Source organism: Pelodiscus sinensis, chromosome 2 (assembly GCF_052426305.1).
Source record: "Pelodiscus sinensis isolate ZL-2025 chromosome 2, ASM5242630v1, whole genome shotgun sequence".
NCBI classification, from domain to species: domain Eukaryota; kingdom Metazoa; phylum Chordata; order Testudines; family Trionychidae; genus Pelodiscus; species Pelodiscus sinensis.
The window spans coordinates 254,369,211-254,394,941 of NC_143053.1; the positions used below are offsets into that span (position 1 = coordinate 254,369,211).

At 50.0% G+C, this 25,731-nt stretch overlaps 1 protein-coding gene across 1 annotated transcript in view; it reads left to right on the plus strand.

The window, feature by feature from the left end:
• Positions 1–2,437: 2,437 nt before the first annotated feature.
• The window catches only part of LOC102446752 (uncharacterized), a 32,167-nt gene continuing 8,873 nt past the window's right edge, over positions 2,438–25,731 (plus strand). Inside the window, exons 1-11 of the mRNA XM_089776022.1 lie at positions 2,438–2,571; positions 4,846–5,407; positions 9,126–9,542; positions 12,589–12,715; positions 13,363–13,476; positions 15,206–15,319; positions 18,133–18,237; positions 19,323–19,436; positions 20,923–21,898; positions 23,797–23,831; positions 25,353–25,510. Of these exons, the coding sequence (XP_089632148.1) occupies positions 5,054–5,407; positions 9,126–9,542; positions 12,589–12,715; positions 13,363–13,476; positions 15,206–15,319; positions 18,133–18,237; positions 19,323–19,436; positions 20,923–21,898; positions 23,797–23,831; positions 25,353–25,510 (2,514 nt within the window). The 5' untranslated portion in view covers positions 2,438–2,571; positions 4,846–5,053. The remainder of the gene's footprint in view (positions 2,572–4,845; positions 5,408–9,125; positions 9,543–12,588; positions 12,716–13,362; positions 13,477–15,205; positions 15,320–18,132; positions 18,238–19,322; positions 19,437–20,922; positions 21,899–23,796; positions 23,832–25,352; positions 25,511–25,731) is intronic.

Here is a 25,731-nt window from a genome sequence, read left to right on the forward strand (position 1 = left end):
CAGAATGAATATACGTACAACCCACAAATAGTGTAATGTCTTCATGTAGCTACACTTGTATTTTAAGTGCTTCTTTCTATGGTATCCTGTTGTGTTATATGGCAACAGTCTGTCACATACTGTATGTGAAGCTAGTTTGCTATTAATATTCAATAACAAAATTTTAAAAAGTGATTTTAGTCTGACAAGTTACAGCATGAGCAAAACATTGGAGAGCACAGCAAAATAAGCAATTATCCTAATACAAGGGGATGTTTTAGAATAAATTAGAGTCGATCTGAACTTGGTCAAAGAAGTACATGAAGGATGCCAAACATAGTAACTCTTTTATCATGTGTTTTGTTAGAAGATCTTCATGGAAGCATGTAAATGGGAGTGGGAGAGAAGTGATATTATAGGCACTGAGTAAACATCTACTATATATTTGAGTTTGTTCAAGAACTTCTTCTAAATGGTAAGAGCTAGGACCACCGAATTCGGTATATATTTTCCTCTTATAACTTAAAGCAAGATTTAAGGGGTTGGCTGTGCCAGGAAACTGGGATGTGTCCAGAATGGCATTGTTTCTCATAAAACTATACAGAAAAGAGACTGAATCACCAGGCAGGTGAAAAGGGCTGGCTTGGGGTACCTCCCCACCCATCCAGGACAGCCCCATCCCCAAGCCACCCACTCCTCAGATGCCCTTTAGGTAGGTAGGGTGGGTGGGACTGAAGTTCTCAAACCCACCCCCAAAAACATTAATTGAAGACACTGTTGGCTGTTCCCCTTACTCAGTGAGGGGGAAGTGCACAGTTGGTGCATTCCTCACTATGGCTGGGGAGCGCAGGTGGCAGACGAGCTGTGCACTTTGCCCTTGCTCCCTGACAGGGACAGGAAAGGGAAGAGCAAGCAGTCCTGGTACAAATGTCAGGAGACTTCCTGCCCACCCCCTTACCCACACACCTACACACCCAGTCCCCTGCCCAGAGCCCTTCCTCATCCCCAACCCTGACTCCTGCACCCCTTGCCCAGAGCGCCTCCTTAAGGACCTGAGCAATGCCAGATAAAAGTGCTAGTCTACTATTTATTTTAAAGAGTTTGTCTGTTTAATAACTCCTAAATGGTAAAAGCTAGGACCATCAAATTTGCTACACAGTTTCATCTTATAATAACTTAAAGCAGTGTAAGGGTTTGGTTATGCCAGGATAAAAGGGGTGTGCCTGAAACGGGATTGCTTTTCTTAAAACCAAGCAGAAAAGACAATCACCAGACAATCACCAGAACAAATACAGTCCTCAAAATTGCCATAAGTGAGTGAATGTTGAAAGAGACTGAACCAAGATGAGCCAGAAAAGTTGGATGAATCTGGAATAGTAGCACTTCTCAATCTTGCAGAAAAGAGAAAAATGGGGAAATGTGAACTAGTGCTCTGTTTTGACACAGCTATGTCAATGCTCAAGGTTTGAAAACTAGAAGACAATGTTACTGGAAACCACATTGACTATGGTGCTTTTTTATTATAGTAAATAATCATTTATAAGGATGAAGACAAAAATACACTTGTGAATTTTGATGGAATTCCCATTTTAAAAAATGACAAATTAAATGGAAAAAAATTAATCCCTTTTTTTAAGAAATCCAAAATGTTGGGTGCAGGTGAGAAACTACTTTGTCTTTAATTATATCCCCTCTGTAGAACTGTTTGTATGAGTGTGTGTATGTCGAGGACAATTTTAGTAGCTTTTAACAATGCAGTCTCTTAGGGTGACATCCACAGGCACTCAGAAACTTTTGCAGGTAGAAAGTAGCTGTCCACTTTGTGCTGTAAAGAGCAAATTGTCTGCAAGGGAACCGGTTGCTCGGCGCCGGGAGTGAAGGGAAACCAAGGCCTGACAATGAATAAGTGTGGCAGAGGAAAAAGGAGGAGTGGGAAAGAAGAACAGGGACAACAGGGGAAAAGGACCAGTAGGGCTCAGATCCTAACAGGCTCCTAATGTGGGGAGGGAGGAGAAAAGAGCACAGCAGACTCAACACCCATCTTGCAATGAGTCACAGGGAAGGAGGGAGGAGTGGGCCCCTTTAAACCCTCACCCACAAGTAGGTGGTAAAACTCTCCCCTACAAGTAGGGTGACCACAGGTCCCTCACTACAAGGGAGGGACCCTTTTTTTTTTTTTTTTGCTTTTGCTTTGCCTGTCCCTTGTTGGAAGTCGCGTTGGCAGACATTACAGCTGCTAACAAAAGCGTCCCCTGAACTGGTGAGAAGTGCCCTGGGCAGGAGAAATGGGCACGGGGGAGACAAACAGGTGCCATGCGGAGGGAAAAGGTGTTTTCCTAAAACGGCCCTTCGAGTGTCCTCCCCTGGGGTCGCCGCTTCTTGCTCATTTCCCTCCTCCACAGCCAGAGCAGGTCTGGGATCCGCTGGGGCGCTTCCAGGGCAGCAAAGCGGCTCCTGCTTCCAAGCTTCCGCCGGCAGGGGCCGCTGGCACGCCCCGCCTGGCCGCGTCCCAGCCCGGCCGCGGCTCCCTCTCCCTAGCTGAGCTCGCTGCGGCCGGAGCGGAGCAGCATGGCCGAGCGGGCCGCTGCCCAGGTAAGGGCGTGAGGCCGGGGCGCCGCGGTGCGTGGCTCCGATGTCCCCGCAGAGCCGGGGCACGTTCGCCCGGCGCCTCCCCGCAGGGACTCGCTCGGAACCCCCTGGGCTGGGCGTTTACACGCGTCCCGGCTGCTCCGAATGCCCTGCTCCGATGGATCCCTCGGGCCGGGCCTCCTGACCCCCAGCCCGGGGGGAGCACCCCGCTTCCGAGCGCTAGGGAGAGCCGGGCCTTGCCTGCCACAGGTTGTGTAGCCGGGAGAAGCTGCTGCCCGGCTCCCGTGGGCGGCGAGCAAGGAAATGCCTTGATTCCTGGTGCGCGGCTCTTAGCAACCCGGCTCACCTGTCTCAGGTGGGCTTTGGACCTTGCGCTTGTCTAGATGCCTGCTGGGGGTGGCAGTCACGGCCTGGCCGCGGCTGGGCATCCCCATCCTTTTACCCAGGAGCGTTGCTGGGAAAGGCCAGCGTATGGACTAGTGGTTAGAGCAGCAGGACCCAGTGCCAGAGAGCTGGATTTCTGACTTTGCTGCTGACTTGGAGAGGTGCTGGGCTCACGCAATGTTTTGACTTTCAGAACTGAAATTCTGGAGATGCTGGGGCTATGCACTGGCAAGCCTGAAGGTACCAGGGCTCAGCTCTGGCAAGCCCTGGCACAAATGAAGCACTGGTTATTTCATCTCTAATAGGCTGCCCCTGCAAAAGGGGAGTGGGTGTTGATTCTTATTTTTCAGAGAAGGGTTTTGAAAACACATTCATTGTTTTTAAAGTGCTTTGACCTGCAGGGATGAAAGGCTCTTGGTGGGCAGGGGAGGAACCCGGTAGTTTGAACAGGTAGGGCCCAATTGGAAAATCGTAGGTGTGTGACTTTCACAGGTGCTGTTGTGATTGTGGGCACAAATTCTGTAACAGCAAATGTTCGGTGCGGTGGAGTTGTAGCTGTATCCGTCTCAACATATTCGAGAGACAGGCTGGGTGAGGTTAGGTCTCTTAGAATCATAGAGCTGGAAGAGACCTTAGAAGGCCATCAAGTTCAAGGCAGGACCAATCCCAATTAAATCAACCCAGCCAGGGCTTTGCCAAGCCGAGACTTAAACACCTCTAGGGATGGAGACTCCACTACTTCCCTAGGTAACCCATTCCAGTGCTTCACCACCCTCCTAGTGAAATAGTTTTTCCTAATATCCAACTTGGACCTCTTCCACCACAACTTGAGACCATTGCTCCTTGTTCTGCCATCCGTCACCACTGGGAGCAGCCTTTCTCCATCCTCTTTGGAACCTCCCTTAAGGAAGTTGAAGGCTGCTATCAAATCCCCCCTCACTCTTCTTTTCTGAAGACTAAATAGATCCAACTCCCTCAGCCTCTCCTCATAGGAAATATGCTCCAGCCTCTTAATTATTTTCATTGCCCTCCACTGGACTCTCCAATGCATCCACATCCTTCCTGTAATTGGAGGCCCATAACTGGCCACAATACTCCAGATGTGGCCTCACCAGAGCCGAGTAAAGAGGAATAATCATATCTCTGGATCAACTGGCAATGCTCCTCTTAATGCAACCTAATATGCCATTAGTCTTCTTGGTTAGAGGGGCACACTGGTTGACTCATGTCCAGCTTCTCATCCACTATAACCCCCAGGTCCTTTTCTACATAACTGCTACTTAGCCAGTCGGTCCCCAGCCTGTAACTATGCTTGGGATTCTTCCGTTCCAAGTGCAGGACTCTTGTCCTTGTTGAACCTCATCAGATTTCTTGTGGCCCAGTCCTCCAATTTGTCTAAGTCACTCTGGACCCTATCCCTGCCCTCGAGTGTATCTACCTCTCCCCCTAGCTTAGTATCATCTGCAGACTTGCTGAGGGTCAATCCATCCCCTCATCCAGGTCATTAATAAAGATGTTGAACAAAACCGGTCCCAGAACCGAACCTTGGGGCACTCCGCTAGATACCAACTACCATCCTGACTACGTGCTGGGCCCGACCTTCCAGCCAGCTTTCTGTCCATTTTACCGCCCATTTATTCAATCCACATTCCCTTAACTCTTATATGGGGCTAACCAGGTCTTTGTTCATACAGTTACCTGGACTGTGTGCATGGAGCTGGGCACTCGTTTTGCATGTGCAGTTCCATGTGTAATGTTTTTCAAAACCAGGCTCTGAAAGCATGGCATAATTTTGTTTTTAAAATAAATACCTGAGGGTTTAAGTGCACCTGGTGTGGTTACAGAACTTCAGTATAGTTATGTGCGTGAGAGAATTTTCTATTTGTTTTTTAGGTGGTGTTCAAATAAAAAGCCAAGGTGTTTGAAGAAGGGAGTATTCTCACCTTTGGATTCTGAGCATTACTCTGATTCCCTGGGCCAGGCAGCAACCAACTCCTGGAGCTACTTAGAAATCTTTGAAGTCTCTTCCCTAACATCAGCTGCAGGAATCTCTAGAACTGCTAGTGACGTCGTAATGTAGTAACATTTTACATTACACGCCATGCCAGCTCGCTGCGTGGTGGCCAGGTGTTCCAACACCACCCAAGATGGTGTGTCCTTGTTCAAATTTCCAAAAGACCCTCACTTTAGGAGCCTTTGGGACAGATTTGTTCAGCTGAAGAGAGTGGACTGGAGAGGGGGACACGACCGCTCGCTGATCTGCTCCGCGCACTTCACAGACGAGTGCTTTGACATTTCCAGCATGACGCAAAAAAAATTAGAATTTGGAAAGCGGTTGCTTTTAACCAAAACAGCAGTTCCCACTCTGAATGTCTGCCTGAACATGAATGGGAACCCGCCATCCCGATCGCAGCCAAAAGGAAGAGGAGCCTTCCGGAAAAAAGTCATCCCCGAGGTACCCAAATGTCTGTGGATAACGCTATGTGTTCGTGTTGCGAGGGAGGACGGTTTCATGGCTGAAGTGCAGGATTGAGTATTATGAGTCATGGTTTCCATTCCCAGTTCTGCCACTGACTTGCTGTGTGATTCTGGAATAGGTCACTTAACCTCAGTTTTTTTCTCTATCTACATGGGAATAATACTGGACACCTCTCTGGGGTGGTTATGAGTTTTCATGCATCTGAGCTTGTTAATTGAACCTTAGACAAAAATGGAGCAGTTTTGGGGTGGACAAAAAAGATGAGTGAATCCAGGAGGATCTCGGCAGGCCTAGAGAAATGAGCACAGATCTGTGATCCTGAACTCTACTTCCATTCTGTTACTGTCCGGCCTTGATAATGCTTTACACTTAAGAACATAAGAACAGCCAGACAGGGTCAGACCAACGGTCCATCTAGCCCAGTATCTTGTCTGCCAACAGTGACCAATACCAAATGCCAGAGGGAGGGAACAAAACAGAAAATTCTCATGTGATCCCTCTCCTGTCACCCATTTCCAGACAAACAGAGGTTAGGGACACCATTCCTACCCATCCTGGTTAATAGCCATTGATGGACCTAACCTCCATGAATCTATCTAGCTCAGTGTTTCTCAAACCCTGGGGCTCCACGAGACATCTCCAGGGGCTCCACAGGGTTGACAAACTGGAAACATTGATAGGTATAACACATGCAATCAGTAGACCACTGGGGCTCTGCATACATTTTTACGCACGTAAAGGGCTCCGGAGTCCAAAAAGTTTGAGAATGGCTGATCTAGTTCTTTTTTGAACCCTGTTAAATTCCTAGCCTTCACCAAGTCCTCTGGCAAGGAATTCCACAAGTTGACTGTGCACTGAGTCAAGAAAAACTTCCTGTTTGTTTTAAACCTGCTGCCTATTAATTTTATTTGTAACCCCTAGTTCTTATATTGTAGGAATAAGTAAATAACTTTTCCTTATTCACTTTTTCGAAACCAGTCATGATTTTATAGAGCCCTTTGTTTCCTCTTTTTCTAAGCTGAAAAGTCCCAGTCTTTTTAATCTCTCTTCATATGGGATCCATTCCAAACTACACTTCTCTAGTGCTTTATAAGTAGGGCTCACTGCCATCTTCTGTCTAATTGGGGAGGGAATAAATGGAGGTCCGTGGTCTCCCACTCCGAGCTCTCCTGTCACTCAGGCCTGTATTTAAACTGCTGGACCACAGTGACCACTAGGCAAGTTTCTTAGCCCCAGCAGGTCTCAGGTTTCCCATCTGTAAGCAGGAGCAGCCCGAGGCCGGCTGCAGCAGCTGGCGCCCTAGGCGGGGCGGCGCAAACGGCGCCCCTGCCTTAACGGCCATCAATGGCCATGACATCATCACAGGGTGCCCCAGCGCCCCGTGATGTCATCATCGGGCGCCCGGGCCAACAGCGCCCTAGGCAGCTGCCTAGCTCGCCTAGGCTCACGGGCCACCCCTGTCTGTAAGAACAGTGATAATACTACTTTAGTTAGGAAGGCAAGCAAGTTAGATGACTGAAGAGATCTTCCATCCTGTGGACCTTCAGATTTAGTACTCCGTTGTATTGAAAAGGAAACTGGGACAGAGTGAAATAATTTGCCTCAGAAGCACAGTGAGCTACGGCATTAGTACTGAGACAGGCAGTGGCGCAGGAAGGTTTTTAAGAGTGGGCGTGCTGATGTTAAAAGTCGGTTAAAACTGTAACTGCTGAAAATCTCTGTGGTTCCATGGTTACAGGCGCTGCGGGTTCTCCAGTATTAAATACGTTTTATACTGCAAAGCCCTCAGCGAAGCCTCCCCTGCTGGCGTTGCTCCTGGGAAACCACCTCCCTGCGAACAGGGAAGAGTTCAATTGATAACATTAACCGATCAGCGTCAGCTTATTAGTTAATCGGCTAAACTCTAACAACCCAGTGTTGACATCTTCCTCCCTTACGCCTGTCCTGCTCCCCTCAGCTGAGATCCAGAGCAAAGCCCTGGTGTGCAGTGCTGCAGCCAGAGCACAGGGCTGGCAGCAGCTGGTCCCCCAGGTATGGAACCAGCAGCAAAACCCCCAGAGTGTGGGGCAGCCGCTGGGTTCCTGGATGCAAAGCAAGCAGCAGAGCCCACAGCTCACAGGGAGTCACCCGGGGTGCTGCAGCACCTCTCCCTCCCCCGCCCCCTTGCACCCTTAGCTCCTGCACCTGTGGAGAAGGGGCTGGACAAACTCGTAGTTTGTGACAAGGACAAGAGGAGTAGGGGACATGGAGTCAAATGTTGGTCTGGCCACGTTTACACTCTGCCCTTGCTTAACACTTCTAAGCAGTGTTTGCACGCAAACAATGGGACAGCTGTGGTACGGACTTACCTCCCTGGGATGCTGTGAGATGAAGTGTTGTTTGCTTTGATTCAATTTGCTCCCATGATAGGTGACACGTAGGCAGTGCACACGGAACTCCATGCACTGGGAGGAGCTGGCCAGCAGCCAGCGGGAAGGCTGGCGCCAGTAGCAGGTATCCGTACCATGCGCCCCCTCACTCATCCACTCTCCTGCAGTAGCGGTAGGGAGGGCACAAGCAGGCGGCTCCAGCCCACATGGCACCACTCTCCATCTGCATCACTTCAGGAATGGCTGGAACGCGCCAGGGTGGAGAGGTGGGGCTCACCCCTTCCATTGTCACCAGTCACCACTGGTTCCTATCCTGTATGGTCACTGCTGATACGGTCCTGCCGGGCGAAATGTTGGTGCACAGATGGGCCATGACGGGAGGAGAGACACACCCAGGGAACGTCCACACTTTGTGTTGGTTGTGTAATTCCCATCTTAAGGAGGCATAGTCGCACTAGTGCCACTTGAGTTCACATGCTAAAAGTAGAGCGTAGACATGGTGCAAGCAGCAGGAGAGGCCAGCTACCGCGAGTGTGGCCACTCGACTTGGCCAGTGTGGAGTCAGAGCAGTTAGCCCTACACTTCTCTAGAGCTAGGGCAAGTAGATCTCTTCAAGCAGGGAATTACCTCTGCAGCTCCAGTGCAAACAGTCTCTGGGGACCATTGCACCACACTCATGAATTCTCTCTGAGTCGGACTGCGGTAGTGATTTAATCATCAGCTGAAGAAGTGGGCTTTGCCCACGAAAGCTCGACAAACTGCTGTTTCTACTTGCCCGTGGTGAGTAGATTTCAGCTGGTCGCTCTGTGCGCCCTATTCGCCGGCGCTGCGCGCATGAGCAGTGCTGGTTTGGCACATGCGTGGTGCGGTGCTGGCATGTAGCTCTCGCTGTGGTTTTTCGAGCCCTGTGTGTGTGTGTGTGTGTGTGTATAGTTAGTTTAGTTAGTCTCTAGGATGCCACAGGACAACTCGTTTTTAAAGTTACAGACTAACCCGGCTACCTCTCTGAGGCTAATTTAGTCTTGTTTGTAACTGAATATGATTAGAAATGCTCTGGCCTTATAGTGCAGTTTTCCTCAAATAAGTTAGGGCAAAAACCGATGCCTGGGACATTCCCGTTCCCTTTGACGCTATAAACAAGGATAGTCGTGGAAATGCCAGCAGCCTTTTAACCAACGCCTCTGACATGTGGACTGACGATAATGCTAATGACACAATCCTTGAACAGTCCGGGCGGCTCCCTGCATGCGAGCCGCTGCTTGCCTGGTTTCTTTTTTGATAAGGAACGTGACCTCAACCCCGTTTTCGTTTTCTCTCTATGAAAGATGATGAGTGGGAAGGCTGATGAGTGGGAGGTGGAGCCTCGGCCCATGGCAGCTTTACACATCTCTGCCCTCCCTGAGCAAACCTCTGTGCAAGGGACGCCCCCTGCAAGTGCAGAAGCTTCCCTCTGGACAGTCTTACCCGCAGTCCAAGCTGTTGAGAGGAAACTGGATTCTCACGCCACGCAGTTGCTGAGTCTGGAAGGGAGAATGGGGACCGCTGAAAAAAAACTAATAGGCTGTGAGAAAACCGCAGTGGAGTTCAATAACCAGCTGGAGAGCAAGTGGGCCATGCTGGAGACGCTGATCCAGGAGTACGGGCTGCTGCAGAGGAAGCTGGAGAACATGGAGAACCTGCTGAAGAACAGGAACTTCTGGCTCCTGAGGCTGCCCCCAGGGACTCACGGGGAGGTGCCCAAGGTAAGTCCTTGCCCTGGAGCCCATTGTAGCAGGTGCTGTCAGACACAGAACTAAAAGACAGTCCTCCAAGGAGTCCGCAATAAAATATTGAATGAGATGGAACAGGGCGGGGACAGAGGAGACATTTTTTGCTGGTGTGATGGGCAGTAGAGGGGGTGACATGATCAGAGTGATGAGCTAGGAAAATGAGCTTTGTAGCAGCACATCTCAACGAGAGGCTTGTCTCCTGTATCGATCCACAGGCCATTGATTTATTATGTCTGCTTAGACATGATAAATCAATCACCGAGCACTCTCCCATCGATGCCAGTACCCCACCAGGACAAGTAGAGTAGACGGAGTTGATAGGAGAGCATCCTCCATTGACCTTGCCACGCACAGGGTGCCATGGTAGGTATGTCGACTTCAGCTACACGATCTGCGTAGAGGAAGTGAAGTAGATTAGATCAACGGCGGGGGTTACTGTAGACAAGACATAGTACTAAGGAGTTAGAAGTCAGCATAGACTAGAAAGGATGGTCTTGTAGTAAATGCACAGACCTGGGAATCAAAATCTGGGTCTAATTATTATTTAGACTTGCCTTGAGTGCAGGAGACTGGACTATATGAATAAATGAGGTCCCTTCCAGTCCTACACTGCTATAATTCTATGATTTATTTCTCAGCTCTGCCACGAACTACCTGTGCAGTCTTGGACACACCTCTTAACTTTCCAGGGCCTCACCTTTAAAAGGGGGCTGATATTTACCTTCTGCATAGGGATACCTGAGGCTTAAGCCACGAGTATTTGGAAAGCATTTTTGGCACTCCATATGGACGGCGCAGTGTTACATTAAAATATGGATTAACTAAGTCCCTTTTATTACTGGATACAGAAGTGTTTTTTCCTCCCCATGCCAGTTCTTTTCCCCATCTTATTGCTGTCTTCGCTATTCTTAAAGTGCTTGGATTTGATGGAGCTGCAGAGGGTTTTTCAAGCCAACCACTGTGCTGGTCAGAACTGGATAGACTATTTAGACCCCACTCTATTCTGATGATGGTGGGGACAGCTGAGGGAAAGGGGAGGGAATGGTAGAGCAATCTTCCTTAATCAGAAGAGTTTATTCCAGATTTTAGAGACCTAAGACTGAAATTCATAGCCTGAGACAGAAGCAGGAAATCCTCCCTATCTATTTTATGTGGCCCTGCATGAGAGCGACACCCCATCTTTTAAAATATTTGTACCCCTGTGAGGTAGGACAGTGCTATAATCCCCATGTGTAAGTTTGAGGCACAGAAAGACTGATTTGTCCAAGGGCCTCTGGGATATTCATAGCCAAAAGGACCTGAGCCCAGTCTGGCACTGCAAGTGTAATGCTAATGGGCAGAACTGAACCTGGGACCTTTAGAGCTTGGTGCAGGAGCCACTACAGCTTGAGCTAAGAGCCAGCTGGCACTCAGCTAAGACTAGTAGAGCAAACTCATTCTCTTTTTCTCTGTCAGTGGTCTAAATGCTACTACATGAGACCGTGAACCACACCCAGCAGGTGTGTGGGTCACACAAACACTGGAGTATCGATCTCCTTCCAATCTAACCTATCCTTTTTAGTTTCCGACTTTTCCTCGATGCCTCTTCCATTTTAGAGCCTTCCGTCGCAGCACTCTACATTGTCCTAGGCAAAGCCCAATGGGCCTGAGTGTTTCAAAATGTTACCCTCTTGCCCCGATACTAATTGAGCAATTATAATCACCCTAACAGCCTGAAAGGGATTGGATTTTCCTCACTCAGACTTTTATTGTGTGTGTGAAACCCCACTTGAAGTGAAACCTGCGTTGCCTCTCTCCGGTAAGCTTTCTTGTCTATTTTTCACTTGGCAGAGGATTGTATAGATGGGCCCGTTAACAGAAAGGCATAATGGGAACCACCTAGATCAGTTAACGTCGGTGTCACTCAAATTTAATGTTAGGAAATTCCAACAGAGTGGAAAATAATCCATTCAGATGTGCTTAGTTAATGCACCTTATTGACTGTGCCAATCAGCTGATTGTGATTCCTTGGAGCTGTTCGGTCAAATTCAGTCAATGTTAGTTAGACTCTTCTCATTGGAATATCAGCGATGTTTAAGCTGCAGATTGCAAAGTGAATCATGTTTATTGTGTTAAACTCCCATTGCCTTGCATGAGAGTGGATGGGGGCTTGTGGGCTCAGATATTCCCTGCAGACAGTCATGGACACCACCAGCACAACTAGTGGTAACTGCTCCTGTAATTGACAAATGGAAAAGCCAATATCTGAAGGGGCTGCAGACATGGAACGATCCTTTTTATTTAAATATGATCCTTCCAGATCACAGGAAAGTGGGGTGGGGGGGGTGCTGTTTCCTGCTTTGTGACTTGATGATAGAACTCAGTGTCTAGATTTGCTTTTATGAACAATTTGGAGATGAGCATGAACCAAAGCTCTAGATTTAAGCGTCCTGTTGCTATAATGGACTGAACAAAACCCCAGATTCAGAAGACCCTCAGACTGCAACATTTGTAATCCAACATTTCCCCAAAACTGTATGTTTAAAAATAATCTGTTTAAAACTCTCTGCTTCTCGGCTGTTTCTACAGCACCATCCAGTGGTCCCTCTGATCTTTTCCACCCATGTGCGGAATAATTTTATGTGCACTGAGGCATGTGTGATTGTGCACCACCAGTAGGAACAAAACCTAACTGTGGGCGCTCTGCTAATCAGCTGGGCAGCACTGGAATCCCTCCTGAGCAGCCGCACAAGCGCCTAGCTTACAAGAACACTGCCCCTGATCTAGTACAATAGAGAGAGATTCTGACTGGGACCTCAGGGACCTATTGTCATGTTAAATCATAACAACCTGACCCTCAGCTAGTGTAACCAGGTGTTGCTGCTTTCAGTCAGTGGAGTTATACTGATTTACACTTGCTGAATATCCGGCCCCTAGTAATTTGATTCTGGCCCAACTCACATTAAAATAACTTTAAAACGTTCTTAGGGTGCGACAAGAGTGAGAAAGTGGTGAGCACGTGTCACCCTTTGTCTTTCAGGTGCCGCTGACATTTGATGACATCTCGGTCTATTTCAATGAGCAGGAGTGGAAGAGCTTGAGTGACTGGCAGAAGGTGCTGTACAAGGACACGATGAAGGGGAATTACGAGACCCTGATTTCATTGGGTAAGATCAGTTTTCACTCCTTTGTTAGAAGTGGGGAGAGCTTTCGTGGGCTGGGTTTCCTCTCGCTCGCATCCCTTTGGGTTGTTTTGCTGGGCAGCTGCCATTAGTCTTCTAGATGTTCCCAACAGCTCAGGTTCCTCGCATCTTGCTGTTGAAGAAGTGCCAAAAGATGCACTATTGGGCTTTGGGCCACCACTTCCCTAGAGGCATGGTGGGATTTACGTGTTCAAGTTCAATGTAGATTGCGGTGGGCAAGACATAGTCCACGGGCTGGAGCCATGTCAGCAGCATGGGGAGCAAAAAGAACAAGCATCTGGACAATGGAGCCCTGATCTTGTCTGGTGCCTCTAAGTGCTACTGTATTGCAGGAAAGAACTTTGCCAGGCATCACAGTTAATGGGCCTACTTACAACAATAAGCCCTGTGCTTGGCAGTAAAGCATCTGCAGGATCGGCCCCTCGCTAGACAATGAGTAAGCAAACCCAGGTTCTACTTTTCATTTAAACTGATTTGCTGTGAACGCGATTTTTTTTTTTTTAAACACAGCCAACACGTGTCATAGTTGAAAGGATCCTTGCAATCTCGGTGTAACTAACATGAATAAAATACCCAACCGTATCCCACTCCATATCTTCTCCCGTGAACAGACTATGCTGTTTCTAAGCCTGACCTCCTGTCCCGGATAGAACGAGGGGAGGAGCCGTATATCGTGGATCCACGGGACTCTGAAGAAAGGACTGTTTCTATTGAACCCCATGTCAGTAAGTGATGGATTAAAACAATGTAGAAAGGGCACGAGAAGGATAAAGCAAAAACCAAAGTTCTTGTGAACCTCGGTGGTTCCAGCTTTTCAGACGTTTTGAATGTGTTGCCAGTAGGGATGTAAACGAGTAGTCGACTATACAATTAACCGATAATGTGGGGGGAAATCAAATAACTCCAATTGTGTCTAAGGGGGGACTGTGCAGGAAATCAAAACTCTCTAAAAGAAATCTGCTGTAAAGGTTAAAAGTTTTCCAGGCCTCTCTCCCTGTAACAGAAAATCATCTTAACTCTAATCAAGACCCTTACAAGGCCTCCTAACTCAAGTTCATGGAGACTCCTAGTCTGTCACAAATTGCCATGTAAACTCTTATCTTTGTCACAGTTGCCTTGCAGACTCCTCACTCAGGTTCTCATGTGCCTTTGTACTGTAAAACAGAAACCTCTCAGAGTACTTCTGCTGAGACTTTGATATGTTAAAGAAAACAATCAACAACTAAACTGAACATACTGTATAATGGATCCCTGAAACTGTCTCTCAGGGCTGCTGCTGCTCTCACTCTGGTAGCTGTCAGCCTGCATGCACGCATAATAAAGTTTTCCTTCTAGATTTCTCTCCTGCCTCACTGCATTAACCTCCAGCCTCGGAGGTCCCCTACAATAAGCCTAGGCATATGGGTTAATCTTGTCAAATATTCACATTCCCTTCCCACCTTGCTGCCTCTGTGTCAGAGGCAGCAAGGTGTGGGGGAAGCAGAAGCCGGTGCAGGGGGCATCCAGCTTAAAAGCCAGTTCCTCCCAGCACTGGCTCCGTGGTGTCGCGGCCTCCTTCCCCGTGCTGCTGCCTCTATTAGAGGCAGCGGCGTGGGACTGGGGGGCAGGAAAGGCTGTCATGAAGCAGCCTCTGCCCGCAGTGGGCCCAAGCTCACTGTGGACAGAGGCTGCTCCATGGGAGGCAGAGCAGCCTCTGTCCGTGGGGAGCTCAGACCCTTCCGTGGACAGGGGCTGCTGCTGGACCATCCTCTGTCTGCGGCCATCCTGGGCTGGGCTGACTTTAGGCCGATTTGGCCAATTCCTTGGAATGGGGCCCCCCGCGTAAGGGGGCCCTGCTCCCAGGTGCGCGATGCACGCGCAGTGCTGCCCTGGGTAGGCGACGCCCCGGGTGCGTGGCACAGGCGTGGCCCCACTCGGAGGCTCCATAGCGCAGGCGCGGCCCCACGCAGGAGCGTCCCAGCCCCCCGGAATCGGGCCCCACGTTTGCTAAAGCCAGCCCTGATCCCGGGTCACCGTGGAGAGAGGCTGCTTCCTAGCAGCTGTCCACCCCACAACAGCCTCTGTCCATGGGGAGCTCGGACCCCGCGCGGACAGGAGCTGCTGCCACCCTGTGCTGCTCCCTCTGTATCAGGCAGTAGCATGGGGCAGCAGGCAGCTGGTCTGCGCAGGAAGCTAGTTTTTAAACCGGCTCCCCTTGCAAATGGCCCCTGCCTGGCACCCCGCATTGCTGCCTCTGATGCAGAGGCAGCATTGCGGGGTGGCAGGAGGCTCTTTAGGAGTGGGGCTGCTGGCCCCGCTCCCGGAAACCATAGAATAGTCGAATAACCAATAAGAATGCATGTGGTTACTCGACTATTCAGTTATCCGATAGCTAACATCCCTAGTTGCCAGTATCCAAAATGGTCAATCTTAGATGCACAGAATGGAATTCTCTCTTTTTTTCCCCACGAGCAGCCTCTCCCGTTGCTGCGCCTGGCCTGTTGTGCCAGCCCGAACAAAGCACAGAACCGCGTGTTGGAGATCAGGGGGATGCTAAGGAGAGACGTGTCCCTGCAGACTCCAGCACAGGTCAGTAATGGGTTGAAACCGTTCCAAAAAGTAGACGTCATCACTTCAGATGGGTTCAAAGGGTAGATATCGCCTAAGTCCCAGCAAGCTTATGTTGTCTTCTACACGGGGTGATTGAAGTAAAAAGCTGTTGGAATAGATAGTCAGACCAAATCAATTCCTTGCCATCTGCTGCACAGCTATTCTCTAACTACACTTGGACCTGTGAGTTAGTGAAGAGAGAGACATTCCTTGCTGAAGGCTAAAATAAAAGCCTCTGAAATAGACACCTTAACTGACAGCAGAATGGAGGTAATCATGGAGTAATCAGATTTGCCTCTATTTATTTATCTAATGCCAGCTTTCTACCACTGCCTAGCGGCATGCCTGCACTTACCTCTCTGCATGTGACGTGTGACAGAAGGAAAGTTATTGATCTTCTGCCAGAATGCAGAGTATTGGGTAGAAATATTTATCTCCAAACATTCATCTCCTCCTCATACCCGATTGCACGGTGCGATCAAAGATGAAAGAAGAGCTGGGCTGTTTCCCAAGTCTTACTTTCAACCCGGCTTTGCCTTTTGCGACACCAAAATAGATGACTCGTTGTGTGCTTCCTCTTCTTTCCTGTGAGCTTTGATCAGCTGTGAAAGCTTAAAATGTTGGGGGGGGGGGAGAGTCTATTGCCATCGGTAGGTTCCAGAGGCAACACCTTATCACTATAAATAAGAGCGGTGTGTCCCTTTCTGAGCTGCTGTTTCAAGCTGTTTGCACACTTCAGCAGACATCGTTGTGATGATAAAATTCAGTTGTCATGCCACTATAAAAGCTAGGTTTGATTTTATTTTTTTAATGAAAGCTTAGATTCTGGAGCATAAAATAACAGCAACCAGGAAATGTGCAGGCTGTCTTTGCCACTACAAACTGACCAAATTCAACCTCTCTTATGTGTACCTGCATATTACCTTCTAATGTAGGCATCTGTAATACTCCCGCCTCTGTGCTGATAGCATCAAGCTACAGTAGACTTCCAATAATCCAGCACCTTTGGGACCCGGGGGGTGCTGGATTATCAGATATGCTGGAGTATCAGGAGGTACTCTGGCGGGGGGGCTGTGATGGGTCTGCGGGGGACAGAAGGAGGTCAGCGGGGAACAGCGCGAACCCTCCGCCGTTTTGCAGGGAGAAGGGGGAAGTCCCACGCAGCCGCTGGCGACAGGCCAGCTGGGGCTACAAGCGGCAGCAGCAGACTTGGGGAAGCGGCGGGGCAGAGCAGCTGGGGTGCTGCTGGGTTGGTCCCGCAGCACCGCTCAGGTGAGGGGCGGCTCTGCGAGACCAACCCAGCAGCACCCCAGCTGCTCTGCCCCGCTGCTTCCCCAAGTCCGCCACTGCTGAAACTGATGAACGGTAGACTTGGGAAAGCAGTGGGGCAGAGCAGCTGGAGTGCTGCCAGGTTGGTCCCGCAGCACCACCCCTCGCCTCACCCCCTCTCCTCCGCCGCCACTTGCCGTCCCAGCTGGCCTGCAGCAGGCGGCTGTGTGAGGCTTTCCCCTGCCTCCCTGCAAAACAATGAAGGGTTTGCCCCTCGCCATGTCATTCCCCGCCGACCCCGCCCGGCCGCAGTGCAGGTCCCAGCAGACCCATCACAGGGGTATAATCCCCGTCCGGCTGGCTGGAGCACTTCTGGGTTCCAGTTGGTTCCGGACTATCAGGAGTGCTGGACCACTGGATGCCGGACAATGGGAGTTTTACTGTATATGTATTATACTATCTCCTTACCTATGCAGTTCTCATGTGCTTGTATATACCTACATACTTACTGTCTTTTGTATCACCAACATAGCCTATGCCTTCCTTTCTGCCAGTGTGTAGTTCGAACCAAAGTTATGGGCTGGATGCAGAAATTATTGAGCGATTTTTCTTTGGTCTGCATTATGCAGGTGGTCAGATAAGTTGCAACGGTCCCTTTTGGCATTAAAAATTCTGCGTACTTCAGCGTGGTTTTAATGTGTTATCCAGTGTTTTCAGCACTGGATGCATGCTTTTTAGGATGTGGAATGTAGCAGGGAATCTAGTCAAGGTCTTTGTTTAAACCTCTGTTATAGGTTTGATTGTTAATAATTAATTTGATATTTAGAACAGAAGTTTAAACAAAGACGTTAACTGGATCACCTGCTACGTAAAAAAAACAAACACCAGATACTTACAGATTACATAGAACACACTCTATCAGCTGCATTCTAATTGACTATTCTTTCCCCATGTTTTTCTTTCCTTTCCTCTCCCCCATCCCCTTCCTTTCTTCGCTATTTATTTGGAACCTGGACCCCTTAAACTCCATTTATCTGAAGAAGTGGGTTGTAAGGAAGCTCATGATACCATCTTCATGTTTTGTTAGTCTCTAAGGTGCTGCAGGACTCTTTGCTGGGGTTTTTAAAGTCTTTTTTCAGTTACAGACTAACACGGCCACCTCTCTGAGACTTTTGCTCAGATTAAAGTGGCACCAGATGCTTTGTAGAAATGAGTCAATGTAGGATCTGAGTCAAACAGTGTCTCCTATAGGGATGTGATAGTGTACACATGTAAACGCCTAACCAATGAGCCTGAGGTGTCTGATTACACAGAGGTGTCCCGTCCTCCTCCCTCCCCCCGACTCCACCCTGCGTTGCTGCCTCTGTATCAGCAGCAGCTACGTGGGGGTGGGGGCGGGCAGCTTCATTGGAACTGCCTCCTCTCCGCGTGTAAACGTGTAACGGCTGAAGTTTACCTGAATACACGCATTTTAACATCCCTAGTCTCCTGTTGAGACCTCTTTCTGTGAACCACTTCTACAGTCTCTGGCTGTGACGCTGTATCGTGGATTATACAAGAGGAACAGTCGGACGCTGAGGATCAGAAACACACTGGGGAAGGACAGCTCTCTACAGACCCATGTGCTGGTGAGTGATGTGTTAAGCTGCCCAAGCAGAGAGTGAAATCCAGGGAAACCTTTGGCCCAGACTCTGGTTGGTATCTGTACAGATGAGCAAGAGATTCTAGCGCAAGGAGCCTCTGCCTATCCTGGCTGTGACAGTCCTGAGTGCAGTCATGGCTCCCCACTAATCCGCTGGAAGCTGTACCCCAAAGAGGAGACGGCTTAGATCCTTACCCCAGACCTCTCACACCAGAGATGGGCAAACATTTTACCCTGAGGGCCACACCGAGTACAAAAATTGTACAGAGGGCCAGGTAGGGAAGTCTGGGGGAGTCCTGTCTCCCCAAACAGCCAGGCATGTCATGACCCTGCCCCCTATCTAGCTCCTCTCCCAACCACCACCCCTGGGACCTCCCCCCTCCTATCCAACCCTCCCATTTCTCACCCCCTGACTATCGCCCAGGTACCTCTATCCCATCCACCACCCCCCATTTTCTACCCTCCACTATCCCTCCCAGGCCTCCTGCTACCCAGACAACCCCCCACCCCCGACCATGCTCCCCAGGGCACTGAGGCTGGCGGCGCCCAGGCGCTGGGGGAGCTGAGGCTGCAGGAGAGAGGGGCAATAGAAGAGGGGCTATGGGCTAGCTGCCTGTGCTCACCACGCTGCCCAGGACTTGGGCTGGCTCCTCCCAGCAAAACTCTCCCAATCCGGCTCCCTGGCGAGAGCTTGGGGACTGGACTGAAGGGTCCGACAGACTGGATGTGGCCCACAGGCTGTAGTCCTCCCCTGCCTTACACACTGCCAGGGGGGCTGCTCTCTCCGAAGGGCTGGGCCAGGCTCTGTACTCCCAGGGAGCTCTCCTGGAGCAATGCTGTTCTGTGCAGCTCATGTCTATTGGTACCACCGGCCCCTTTATGGACACAGCTGCCACCTTTGGATTTCCACCTGTCTCCACTTCTCCTGCATTCGTTTCCTCTGGCTCCTTAGTAGAATCTTGTAGCCATTAGAAGCCAGAAACAGCCCCGGGTTCTGGTCTGCTGACGTGTCCTTGTGTAGTGTTGGTGGAGATCTGAAAAGCCAAGTGTTCCTCTGTCTGCCATGCACAGGCTGCTCCGCTTCGGCACGCTGCCCTGCGTGCTGGATGGACGTTGAGGAAGAGCCAAGCGTGCGGGATGTGCAGGTCGTGGAGGAAAGGCAAATCCATACAGAGCTCTGCCCAGGTGAGAGAGTTTGTAACTACTTAGACAAGGCGTGGAATCATCTGTTCCTCAAACCCAGAGACAATTTCCAACCTTGACACTGTCCAAATGCAACTACTACAAAATACATTTCATTTCCTAAATGTGACAGAATCATGATGTAGCCGAGTTAACATCATTATCAGAACCTTCATTTGTGCATTATCCATAGTTCTTAATGCAATGCTAGGCCCCCAGTTTTGAACTCGCATAAGATTTTGCATTTAAGTTCTTTTTTCCTTCTGTCTTTTCTCTTAAAAAGGCAGAAAAGAGGGGAGAAAAATGGGGGAAGGGGACGAAGTGATCTGTGCTATATTGAGATGTGTCTGTCAAGTCTTTGCAATGCCGTACGTTATTTTTGTTAACAGCACTGGGTTGATATGCCATATGCCTTCTAGCAGCATTGGACAGGGTAGCATGATGTAAACTTTGCGTCTATATTGGACTGCAGGCTAACTGTGTAATAGACATCTTTACAGCACATTCCCAAAAACCACGTATTTGTTATGATTTTACAGTTTAAAATCCCCCTCCCCCAAAAAAGTACTAAACAGTTATTCCTCACTAAGGACTAGCCACATGTGAAATTTGAAATGGACTTTATGCTCAGCTATAGTAAAATGGTGGAGCTCCATTAAAGTCAATGGAGGAATGACGATTTATCCCAGCTGAGAATTTGACCTCCCAAGTTTCAAATACTACCTCCTGCCAATATGAGCAGTAAAATTACAAAACTGAGAAAGTTAATTATTTTTTCCATGAATGTCTAGACAAATCTAACTCAAACTTTTTGAGAAGAAGTGGTTTCAGGCCACGTATGAAAATGTTTAGGGCAAAGGAGTAACTTCTGAAGATTGTTTCTGAAAATAGGATTATAATGGGATTAAAATTACAACCATAATTAGATGGTTTTGCTATTCAGTAGTGAATGTTGACCTCCAGTTGTCTAGATCTTCTGAACTCAGCATTGATGCTTCATACTCTCTGATACTTAAATACACCCTTTTCCCAGAGTTCCACCCAAAAGTGTTGTAGCTTCAGGTTTATAGACAAGTTTTCTGGCCAGAAAATCAGAAAGGCCAGAAATCTCCTCTCTCAGTTTAAATGCTCTGATTTTTCAGAAGTGCTGAGCAGGAGGGAGGGATTTCTCTGCTGATTTGAAAATCGGGCCCTAGATTGCCTGTGGGCTCATTATTTATCTTGGATAAAGTTTTCAAAAGTGCCTAACTCCCAGTTTCAAAAGTCTCAAGTAACTTTTGAAAATGAGACTACGTTTTGTAAGTTTCCTGGGCTCTTTTGAAACCCGTTCCTCTTCTCATCTTTAACTGCCAGGTTCAGTAAGCCAGCATGTTTGATTTTTCGGCATGGAGTCATTGCAGCAGATTCTTAATAGTCAGCCGAGACTTCCTTTCTCTGGCTTCCGCAAGCAAAGAGAGTGGTGTCTCTGATTCTCTCTTTATTGCTGCAGATGATGTGATTGTGATTAAGACGGAGATGCAGGAGCACGAAGAGAACCCTGAAGATTTGGAGTCCTATGACATGCTCCTGGGAAGTCCAGGGGAAAGTGTTTCCCAGAGTCCGGTTGCTACAGCGGCCCGGGAGGATCAGTGTGGCTCCGTAACACCACCAAGGAGCCCAGGAGTCTTGGGAGAGCCACCTCCACGTGGAGGAGATTTTGGTGCCATCAAGCCTCTCCTCGTACCTCAGGCCAGCCACGCAGGAGGGAGGCCATGTCTCACGGACACTAAGAGTGGGAAGAGTTTCCGTCTGAAAGTGAGCTTTGGGAAGCAGCACAGGAATCGTGCCAGGGAGGGATCCTATCAGTGCACCAAGTGTGCCAGGAGCTTCCGGTGCCATACGGAGTTCCTCCGACATTGCACAAGCCACGCTGGTGAGAGGCCTTATAAATACATCGGCTGTGAGCCGACCTACAGCCGGAAGTGGTTCCTTCTGAATAGCCAACAAGTCCGCGTGGAGGAGAGGCTGTTGCCGGTCACTGCATGTGGGAAGAGCTTCCGGCTGAAGGGGAGTTTTCTCAGACCCCAGCAAGGCCATGGGAGGAAGCACCCACAGGAACGCGGCAAGGGCTGCAGCTGCCCTGCGGAGCTCTGGGCTGGCCAGTGGCTCCAGGCTAGGGGGAAGGCCGGCCAGTGCACCGAGGGTGGGGAGACACCTGCTCAGAAACAGCATCTGCCGAATGGCCAGCAAGCGCACTGTGGGGAGTGGCCATCCCTATGCCCCCTCTGCACGAACAGCTACAAGGTCCAGGCCAGTTTCCACAAGCACCTGCTGAGCCACAAGACCAGGAAGCCTTGTACGCATGCAAAGTGCGGGGCTGGCTCCCCATGTACCACACCACCACAGGATCAGCAAAGGGTCCCCCAGCCAGAGCCGGCGTCCCCAGGGCAGGCTGGAGAGTGGGAAGACCCCAGGGAGTGGGATGGGTGACTAGGTCGTAACTAGCAGGTTGTCTCCACGCCAGTTCCTCCCTGCGCTTGGATGGCTGGGAAAGCACCCAGAGTGCTCCTTGTGGCCTTAGGGCTGGAGCGAGGGTGGGTGGGTGGGGCAGGGGTCTCCCTGGCCAATTGGAAATGACCCTGTTCGGGGGAAGTATAAAGGGGAGCTCCCCAGGTATCTCATTCTCCCGTAAGCACCCTGGGAAAACACAAGGGTCTGATCTCTGCTCCGTGGAGCTGACTAAAACATGCGTGAGGGCTCTCTGCTCACTCAGTGCTGCAGGGGGAGGCTGGAGCTGCCTGAAGAAATCAGTGTGTGTGAAAGGGTTAACTGCTTTACTGCTGTGATTCCTGCACCTCCATGGTAAAACCTTGGAGTGCTGAGTCCAGCTTCTCCTTCCTAGCTCTGCCTGTCTTCCCCCCTCCCCCAGCATCATGCTGCCCCACGCCTCTGGAGCCATCTCTGTTCTCATCTGCACAGAGCCATTTCTCTTCTCCAAGCAACTCCTGCCTGCCAGTAGTCCCCACACCTGATCTGTTTTCCTGTGCTGTGTCTTGTTACATAGGTGGTAAGCCCCTCTGGGCATGACGACAGTGACCTAGTCAGTGGTTTTTTTTTTGTAAGAAAAAAGTGCAGGTACTCTGGGGCAAACTTGTTGACCAAAGAAAAGGAAAGAAAACTTGTTGGGGGGTGGGGGAAGCGCTGGGAGCCAAAATGCAGTTGCAGCCCCTTTAAGAGCCACAAGGCAGCGCTGGGAGCAGGAAAAAAAACCTGCCATGTGTCCCGAGCAGGCTTCCGTCAGGAGCTGAGCTGCCCCAGGAAAACAGGTGCCGGTACGCGCAGGGGAATTCCTATTCCCTTTCTATGGGCTGTACCATCACAAAGAAAGCACAAAGAAAGTCTAGGTCTGTGCAGTGCTGTCTTAGCAAGATGCTGCATACAATGACGTCTAAAAGCATCACGCTGGATGTTCACACGTTTGCTCACAGTTCAGTGTGAGCTGGGCTAAGATTGGCAGGGGAGCTTGTCTGGATCCCCATAAGCCAAGTTGAGGCAGAGTGTAGGTTAGATTAGTGAGGCTGAAATCTCATCATTTGTTCCTGCAAAGTTTGTGCCCTGTTATTTTACCCTAGTACTCTTGCCCTCCTAGTGGGGAGTTGTGGCTGTCCTGCAATGCCAGAGCCCTTCTCTTGCTGGCTGTCCTCTGAAGTATGTTTCTTTTGGTCCAAGATGATCATTTCAGCACTACGGCTGTGCCTGGTCTGGCCTCCTAGAGTTTTGTTTACTATTCGGGGAGGGAGGAGGAGTTTCCTTGCCTCTCACTGTGTGGTGTTTTATAGGGGCTCACATTCTCTCATGCATAATGACAGCTCAACCCCATCATCACTCACTGGTGAGAATGGCTGAGGATCCTGGCCCGCCATGAATTGTTTGTGGGGAACAGTGGACTATTATGATTGCCAAGAAACCAAACTGGGGTAGCATCGATTCTCACAATAATGCTGTGCTTTGGGACCAACTTTGTAAATACCCTGAGCATGGATGTTCCAGTTTTGTGATGTTACCGAAACAGCAAAGTTGTTTAAGTGTACGTTGCTTCTGATACTCCTCCTCACCCCTTCCACTTGTTCTGGTGTTTCAGTAGCTCCAGGTTACGTACATTCCTCTTTACTATTGCTGGGTGCCATTTTTGGTTGCTTTTTGTACCATGGGCTTTTATTCCTGGGTTGCCTTTATATAGTTCGCAGCCAGCTGGTCTTGAAATGGATATTTGCACCATGCAAAGCTCTTGTCTGCCTTTTTTGGTACCTCTTTTGTCTTAAAATCTGGATGACAAATCTGTCCTGTAATGCTACCAGCCTGCCATTTATTCTAATAAAAACAGTTGTAACAAAAGTGAAATGGCCATAAACCATGGTGGTGAGTCAAAAAATAATTGTCCATTGTGGTGAGGAATGGGTGTGATAACTGCAACAAACAGCTGTGCCACTACGATAAAAAACAGCATTCCCAAAGGTGACTTGCAAAAGGAATAAAAGAATTAGCTGTTTGCGCTCTTGGGTTTTTTATGGTGGTGTATACAAAAGACCTGAAAGATTTTTGTTAGTTTTAAACTAACATTTCTTTTTCCTGCTTGATGTCAAGTTTAGTCTGCCCTTTTTTCATAGAGGTCCTTCTAACAGAGCTGGAGATGTAGATTGGGAGTTTTGTGAGCACTTTATTAGATGGTCAAAAGTGATGAATACTTAATAGTGCTTCCTCCTCCCCCCCCCCATCTGTTTTTGAGTTAAATGGCACAGAAGGTAAATTGGTGTGCTGCTTTTCTGTCTCATAAAGGAGACTGAAGAGCTAGCCAATGAAATTGACAAGCAACTAATTTAAGCCAGATTAAAAATAAATGCTATTTTACACAACACATAACGGACCAGTGGAACTGTGTGCCACAAGATATTGTCCAGGCCAATTTTAGTAGGGCTGCAGAAGCATAATTCAGAGCTTAGACAATGAGAACAGCCGCTGTTACATCTGTCAGGCCAACATGCCATAAGGAATCTAAAATCTCTTCTTGTGCGGAATTTACTGCCCGTCCCTCTTTATTATTTTGTATTGTGGTGGAGCCATCGGTCCTCAGAGATCAGAGCCCCTTGGGAGACTTCCCGTGGCTCAGGGACGCAAGGCGGGGATGGACGAAGCCCGGGCTCTGCTCTGTCACCCTTCCCGGGCAAGTGGCAGTGGCTTGCACAAGGGCTACATCTAGACTAGCATGATTTTCCGGAAAAGTTTTCCGTTAAAAGCATTTTCATAACAGAGCATCTAGATTGTCACGGATGCTTTTCCGCAAAAGCACGTTTTGCGGAAAAGCGTCCGTGGCCAATCTAGACGTGCTTTTCCGCAAAAAAGCCCCGATCGCCATTTTCGCCATCGGGGCTTTTTTGCGGAAAACAAATCTGAGCTGTCTACACTGGCCCTTTGCACAAAAGGACTTTTGCCCGAACGGGAGCAGCATCGTCCTGCCACAAGAAGCCCTGATTTCAGACAGTAGGAAGTCAGTGCTTTTGCAGAAATTCAAGCGGCCAGTGTAGACAGCTGGCAAGTTTTTCCGGAAAAGCAGCTGATTTTCCGGAAAACCTGGCCAGTGTAGACACAGCCAGGGTGTGACGGGGCTTCGCTTCCCAGCGGGGCTGCAGCCGGGCCAGGTACTTACTGGCCGGGTGTCACTGTTCAGGAGGGGGGCTGGGGACAGGAGGGGGAGGGGTGAAACAGGAGGGCTGCTGCAGGGGCTCAGGCTGGGGGCCCGCCTGGGCACTGGGGGGGGGGGTTAAAATGCGAACCAGTCACGCTGCCCTGAGCTCGGCCCAGGGGCGAGCGCGGCTCAGCGCTGCGCTCCCCCGCCGCGCCCTGCAGGTGGCGCTGTGCGTTCGTCTGCGACATCCGCGCCAGGCGCCTCTCTTGGCCGGGCCCTCCCGGCATGCACCGCGCCCCGGCAGCGGCGCCGGAACTCTGGCTGGTCCGCCGCGGGAGCGCAGCGCGGGGCCGCGAGAGAAGCCCCGCCCACCCGCCGAGGGGGAGGGGCCATGGCCGAGCGGGCTGCTGCGCAGGTACGGGCCCGGCGGGGCTGCCCCGAGCAGCCTCAGGCACCGGGGGGGCCGGCCGGGGGGGGTCACTCACGGGGGGGGCGCCGGCCGGGGGGGGGTCACTCACGGGGGGGGGCCCGGGGGGGGGGGTCGCGGGAGGGGGCCCGATGGGGTGGGGGTCGCGGGAGGGGCCCGGCCGGGGGGGGGTCGCGGGAGGGGCCCGGCCGGGTGGGTCGCGGGAGGGG